The sequence below is a fragment of the Beta vulgaris genome, chromosome 2 (assembly GCF_026745355.1).
Source record: "Beta vulgaris subsp. vulgaris cultivar EL10 chromosome 2, EL10.2, whole genome shotgun sequence".
NCBI classification, from domain to species: domain Eukaryota; kingdom Viridiplantae; phylum Streptophyta; class Magnoliopsida; order Caryophyllales; family Amaranthaceae; genus Beta; species Beta vulgaris.
Window position 1 is genome coordinate 18,047,628 of NC_079203.1, and position 7,109 is coordinate 18,054,736.

The following is a 7,109-nucleotide window of genomic DNA, read 5'->3' on the forward strand; positions in this document are numbered from 1 at the left end:
AGCCAATGAGATTCTAGATATGCCATTACATCCAATCCCTCTTGATAATACTTTTGTTTGGAACCATGAAAAATCTGGAGAAAACTCAGTAAAACGGGATACCGTTTTATTACGTTATACAAGAGGAAATAGAAGGTGGAGTAGGTTCGTCGGGGTGCCGAGTTTATGGAAGAAAATATGGAGTCTCAATGTTCCTCCTAAGGTGCGGGTGTTTGTGTGGAGACTTTGTAGTGGAGCGTTACCTACTGCCTTGGGATTACGCAAAAGAACTAAAAGCATTTCCCCGTTGTGCTCTAGGCGTATAGCAGCTTTGAAGAGAATAGTATTCATCTGGTGTGGAGATGTAGGTGTCTTGGGGATCTGTGGGATGTGACAAATGTTAATGGCCTGGTAGAGTGTCCTCAGGTTGGCGATGTGAAAGATTGGGTGACATAATGGATTGAGAATCTAAAAGAGGAGGAAAAAAGTAAAGTTGCTAGTTGGAATGAACGCAATGCTGTAATACATGGCAAGGATCCACGAGTGCATGAAGAACTCGTGGTAGTAGCTACTTTTTATTGGCTACATTCATTCTAGCGAGGGACGCATGCTGGACATACACGGAGGTAGCAAGAGTGTGCTTGGAAAGGAGTGGAGTTATGAGGCGTCAAAGGGAAGGTATGGTGTGAAAGGCTCCAGAAAATGGGTTTTTTGAAGATAAATGTGAATGTTGCCATTTTTTAAAATGTAGAAGTTTGGATGGGGGTGGTGATTAGAGATGATGAAGGTGGGTTCGTTGAAGCTGCTTGCCTACAGGTGCGACATAATTGAGATGTCAAAGTCACTGAAGCAAAGGGGTTAGAATTAGCCATTCATAATGCAAGACAAAGTAGAGGTTGGATGTGATAATTTGCAAATTGTTGAGTTAATTAATGTGAAGCAAAGGGATGAGTCTTTTGTGGGTATGATTATCAGAAAGATTAGATCAATTATTAGTTGGTTGGATGTGATTCGTTTTAGTCATGTGTTTAGAAAGGCTAATCTTGCTGCTCATACTATGGCTCACGTCAGTGGCGGAGCCAGGATTTCAAAATCGAGGAGTCACAAAAAAAGACAACGGATATTCAATATTGAAAAATGCAAAGACTCATCGCATCCTATATTCATTATTTAATACAAATTAACACATATGAACTAACTATTAAACTATATGAAAATCAATCAATAAATTACCATCATAAAGAAACTAAATCATCATAGAAAATTATAAATTAATTAACACTACCTAATTTATACAAATTCACATTTCACAAATTCAACATTCACAAAAAAAATAAACAACAAACTAACTAATAAACTAAATGCATCAATCACTTATCACACCTTACAAATTCGAAATTTCACAAATATGCGCAAATATTACAATTAATATCAACAAAATAAGATTTTAAATATACAATTTAGGAATTAGGAAATAAATAATATACAAAAAATAAAATTTAAATTCTGTAAATGTTAATAAAATAATAACTGCTAGCGTGCTGGCGATGGTGCTGCCTGCGGGCTGGTCGGAGGAGGCGAGGAGCAGTGCTGCGGTGCCGCTTGCCGGAGTTCCGAAGTGCCGGTGCGGGCTGCGGTGCCTGAATGTTGACTAGGTAGCCGACAGTGAGAGTGTGAGAAGGTAGTCAATGGGCTAAAATTTTTTTTTTAGCGTGAGAAATTGAGAATTGAGTAATTGACTATATTGGGAAAGGAATGAGAGAGAAACTGTTAGTTTTTAAAAATAAATAATTTTTAACTTTTAATTTAATTTAAAATCTGATAAGAATTGGGAGTTGGGAAGTTTGGGACCACTATAATTAATAAACATATGCAAGTGGGCCGAAAAGCAGAAACTGACATTAAGAGTGCAGTGTGCAGCATGCATTTCCCTAGTTTAATTTTTTTTTTTTTTTTTTACGAAAAATCTTTAACTTTTTTTATAGATTTGAGGGGTCACGTAACCCAATGTGGCTCCGCCACTAGCTCACGTTACTCCTCTTGAATTCAATACTCGAGTGTGGGTAAGTGGTTGTCCAAGTATGGTTGATGATGTTGTAGTTTCTGATTTCTGTTTAATGAATAATAATGACTAGTTGCTCCGGATTGTTTCCCTCAAAAAAAAGAACAATCAATGTCCACATTTTTAAACCAAGCAAGTAGTTTTTTCATACCACATAGTAGGATAAAATGATACATCTCATGGTCTCATGAACAATCCATGAAACAATTCCTGTAGAGTAGTTGTTTACAACACGTGAAAGGAGCATGACTTATATTTTCATGACTTCGTTTTTTTAAATCTTTGAGAGCACCTTCAGAGCTTGCTAGAGATGTTAATAGTGCGAACTTTAGAAGGCTTTGGATTATTATCTTTAGCAACAACAATGGTTAAGACACCATTTTCTACCTGAGCTTTAATCTGATCAACTTTTACGTTTTCCGGCAGCTCTATTTGCCGATGAAAGTCTCCCTTTCCGCCTCTTTCGGCTGCGTGCCAAATGATGTCTTTGGCATGGGGTTCCTCTTTTCCTCCTCCCCCTTTTATGTGGAGAACATTGTCTTCATCCACCTCCAATTTTATGCTATCCTTGTTGTATCCTGCTCGTAATGATTTAGCTCACTCGTCAAATTACATATTTCTCAACTATACTTTCTCTATTTCTAAATACATGCAACATTTGTATATTAACCACTATTCATCTATTCAGCCTTATTCTATATTCTCTCACATATGTATAAAAGATGGAGTCATGTAGTCTTATTTGAATTTTCTATATACAAGATTTCATAATATCAACTTTGATAATTTGTACTTATAGATAATAATAAAAACTAAAAAAAATTGTGCATTACAAGCACCAAATGTTACATGTATTTAAAAATGAAAGAAGTATGTTAAAATGGAAAATTCAATCAATTAACAAAGTGAAATGATTTATTTAACACAAAAGACTATGTTAATACAACATAAAAAATCCTGAATAATTTCACTTAACATTATTTTATCGTTCATTAAGTTTAATTTTAAAGACCTAAAATAAAGATTAAGTAAAAAAAATTAAATGATAGAGACTTAACCTATTAAATTTAGCAAAAAAAATATTTAATGTCCAATCTTTTACCCATATTCATTCCCAAAAATATTAGAATTTATATTTGAAAAAATAAAATAATAATAAAAAAAATTAAACACGCATAGCGTGCATAATTTACTAGTTATATATAGTTAAAGATATCAATAAGTTACGTTATTTTTTTAAGTAAAGGGAACATTTGGCAGACATATCAAAAGTATCTTGACCCAATTTTTCGAAACCTGAACATAATCTTTTGACCTGAAACCAAAATAACTTGAACCGGATTAACCCGGAAGTCGACCATAAATTTTGATTAAATTTATAAGAATTAAATCTTTTACATATAAAGTATAATATTTGAATAATATAACTCATACATTATCAAACGTAGTATATATGTACATGAAATAAATGTTTATATTCATCCCAACTTCAATATCTTGAATTTTTTAGGAAAAATAAAAACTAATAATCCCACCGTTGTCACTTCTGTCCAAAACAATCCCACCTTTTGAAAATCTGGAAACAATCCCACTTTTGACCCCATCTTCTCAAAACAAGCCTTTTTACCTCCAACATGTTTAACAGGTTAGATTTTTATTTTTTGTCCTTTAATCTCTCTCTTCTCATTCTTTCTTCCCACCATGGACACCACCACCACCCCTAAGCTCGACCTCACCCCCTCCCCTTCCCCTCCACTTGTAGTCCCACAACCCCTGCTCCCCGATCCCCCTTATTCCCTTTTCTTGAACCCTGATCCCCCCCCTCCTTCACCGCCGCGCCACCCTACTGGGTTTTGAGTGGAATGTGGGGGATTTTAGTGGCTTGGTTTAGGGTGGGTTTTCTAAGTAGGTAGGATGGGTTTCGGTTGGTTTTAGTGAGGTTTCAAGATCGAGTAGTGGTTAGGGGGTGGGTTGGCGGGAGTAAGTCGTGGTACGAGCAGGTGGGGTAGTGGGTTGTGGTGGGGTAGTGGTCAGATGGTGGGTTGGCGGGGGTTAGTCGTGGTGGGAGGAGGTGGGGTTGTGGGGTGTGGTGGGGTAGTGGTGAGGTGGTGGTTTGGCAGGAGTTAGTCGTGGTGGGAGGAGGTGGTTTGTGGCTTGTGGCGGGGTAGTGGTCAGGTGGTGGGTTGGCGGGACTTAGTCATGGTGGGAGGAGGTGGAGTTGTGGGTTGTGGTGGGGTAGTGGGGTAGTGGTCAAGTGGTGGGTTGGCGAGAGTTAGTCGTGGTGGGAGGAGGTGGGGTTGTGGGTTGTGGTGGGGTAGTGGTCAGGTGGTGGGTTGGTGGGAGTTAGTCGTGGTGGGAGGAGGTGAGGTTGTGGGTTGTGGTGGGGTGGCGAGGTGAGAGAATCAGAAAATATGGAGGTAAGGGAGGGAAGACCAATCAGAAGGTGACACATGACAAGTCACTTTCTAGAACAAGTTACTAATTTCACAAATCGGTAAAAAGCTTATTTTGAGAAGATGAGCTATAAAAGTGGGATTGTTTCCTGATTTCGAAAAGGTGAGATTATTTTGAGCACAAGTGGCAAAAGTGAAATTATTAGTTTCCATTTTTCCTATTTTTTATGATCAAACATTGTTTATATAGTACCATAATTGATCTCACAATTACCAAATTTCCTATTTATTAGATCATGTACATATATGTTACTAATATGTTTGATTGATTGTTATACTTTATCATAAAAAGCTGAAATAACAGTTATATAAAAGAAAAACCTCATTTGATACTTTTAGTTGTCTGATAGCACAAGACCGGCTGAAGTCTTGATTGTCTGAAGTTCCAATATGCTCTGATCTTCGCATAGTTATAGGGAACTTAGGAGATTTCTCAAATATTACATTCGAAATTGTACAAATGTAATTATTAATAATTTATAAGATTCATGACTTCATTTACATTAGTACGTACTCAATAAAATTAGCGAACTTGACCTATAGCACCAAAAGAGAACGTCACATCAGGGGCGGATCCACTGGGGGTACAGTGGGTACAGCTGTACCCCCATTTTCAAAATTTTTTTTGAAGGAAATAAAAGCAAAAAAAAAAAAGGGCCCAAGACTGACAAAAGACGCTCCTTATTTCTCTCTCACTCACGCGTCTACTGCTCTACTCCCCTTCTTTCTCTCTCCTCTGGTCAGTCTAAAGATAACGTTTTTTTTTTCTTTCTTTTTCGCCTGCCGGAGTGCCGGATTTCTTGTCGCCACTTTCATACTTTGCAGCCGGTGAGCCAGCGCCCAGACTTGTAGACGTTGTTGTCGCCATTTTGCAGCCGGAGGCCGACTTGTTGTAGATCCGCCCCTGCACTTTTCCCTTTGCCGGAGTTCTTCTGTCGCCACGACTCACGAGCCCACGAGACCGCGAGACGCCACCGCCGGCAGTAAGAAGCAGAACTCAGCAACTGTAACTCTGTAAGCCGTCGCCACTTTTTTTTTAATTTTTTTATAATTTCTGGCTTTTTGCTAATTTATAAATGATAGATTTCTCATTTTAATATGAATTCAGAATTAATATTTTAAATTGAAATAAAAAAATTATGAAAATGAAATTTAAATGTTGTGCAATTATGAATTATGAAATTAGATTACTTGAATTGAACTTAGAGATTTAAATGTTGGATTGAAATTAGAGATTACTAATTACTTGAATAGTTGAATTGAAATTACTTGAATTGAAATTAGAGATTACTTCATTACTTGAATTGAAATTAGAGATTGTAAAATTGAAATAGAGGTTGTGAATTGAAATTAGTTGAATTTGGAATTAAATGTTCAATGTTGTGAAATGTAATTTGAAACAAGGAACTTTGGTATTAATACTAATAATATGTTTACTTATACTAGATTTGGAAGATGAAAAATAAAAGTTTAGAATCTTTTTGGAAGAGAAGTGGAGGAAAATCACAAAAGTCTATTAGTTGTAATTTGAATCATTAATTGATATTGGCATTGTATTTTGATTTGAATTTTTAGTCGTAACTTAACTCAAGTATTGTATTTTGTTTTATTTGATTTTTTCTCATCCGTACCCCCATCCCGTAATTCCTAGATACGCCACTGCGTCACATTAATTAGAAGCTACTCCATGTGAGTAAAATTACACAATTAAATTGAGTAATATTATTATCCTCTACTTCTAGCAACCAATTTTTTCCTCGTTTTCTATATATAAAAAAAAGCATCAGTTAACTCTGGAATTAGACATGCATCAAACATAAATAATTGAATATACTCCCACTGAATCTCATATGCGGAAAGTTACATTTTATATTGTACTTTAATCTTGCGAATTAGAGAGAAGCGGAAAAGTCCTGAGCAAAAGTGTACAGTAATCAATTGGAAACAAATCATGCACTAAAAGGTGAAATCTAAAGCAGAAAAATAAAATAACCTGGAACATTGATTTTGAAGAAATGAGCATTCGGAGATTCGAACCAGTCCAAAAGAGCAGTGGAACTGGACCGTTCATGGAACATTTGGGGACTCCATACAAAACGATTGAAAGGGTCGCCGAAGAAACTCCTTGCCATTTTTTGTTTTGAATTAACAGAATTCTTTTTCTCTTAGTATGCTATAGAAATCTGAATGGTTGATGCATAGAAATTGACTGCGAAGAAAATAAGAATGTTTGATTGATGAAGAGTTTGTTGTATTAAGTGCTTGGGTGATCGGTATAAAAGAAAATCATGTCATGCCACAATGCCTAGATGCCTAGAAGGTTCTATCGGTCATATCGTTTTAGAGTTCTGTGTAATTTGGCTTTTGTCTTTGGTGCTTCCAAGATCTTCTAGATCTTCCAAACCTGTACTATCAGTACTTTATACTCCCACTAGTTTTTAACCCGTGCAAAAATGCACGGGAGGTTTTATGTGGCAGTTCAAAAAAAAAAACCATTTTGCTCATAAAAATCAAATGGATATTGCGATGTTTTGTCATGATTTGCTCTATATTTCTTAATCATTATATGATTTCGGATCTTAGAGTTATTTTTTCCATAATATAGTTTGTTTGAC

At 36.2% G+C, this 7,109-nt stretch overlaps 1 protein-coding gene across 1 annotated transcript; it reads right to left on the reverse strand.

The window, feature by feature from the left end:
• Window positions 1-2,094: 2,094 nt before the first annotated feature.
• On the reverse strand, window positions 2,095-6,842 carry LOC104887227 (15.7 kDa heat shock protein, peroxisomal). The gene is made up of 2 exons (XM_010671820.3): window positions 6,488-6,842; window positions 2,095-2,619 (listed from the first exon to the last, which is right to left on the reverse strand). Exons 1-2 carry the CDS (start codon window positions 6,624-6,626, stop codon window positions 2,336-2,338), a joined length of 423 nt encoding a protein of 140 aa, XP_010670122.2. The 5' UTR covers window positions 6,627-6,842; the 3' UTR covers window positions 2,095-2,335.
• Window positions 6,843-7,109: the final 267 nt, after the last annotated feature.

What these genes read in the sequence shown, in the direction of transcription:
- LOC104887227 (XM_010671820.3), bottom strand. Translation starts at nt 6,626, where the DNA reads ATGGCAAGGAGTTTCTTCGGCGACCCTTTCAATCGTTTTGTATGGAGT. An exon ending in CTTCAAAATCAATGTTCCAG is followed by an intron (nt 2,620 to 6,487) that starts GTTATTTTATTT and finishes CATTACGAGCAG; the next exon opens with GATACAACAAGGATAGCATA.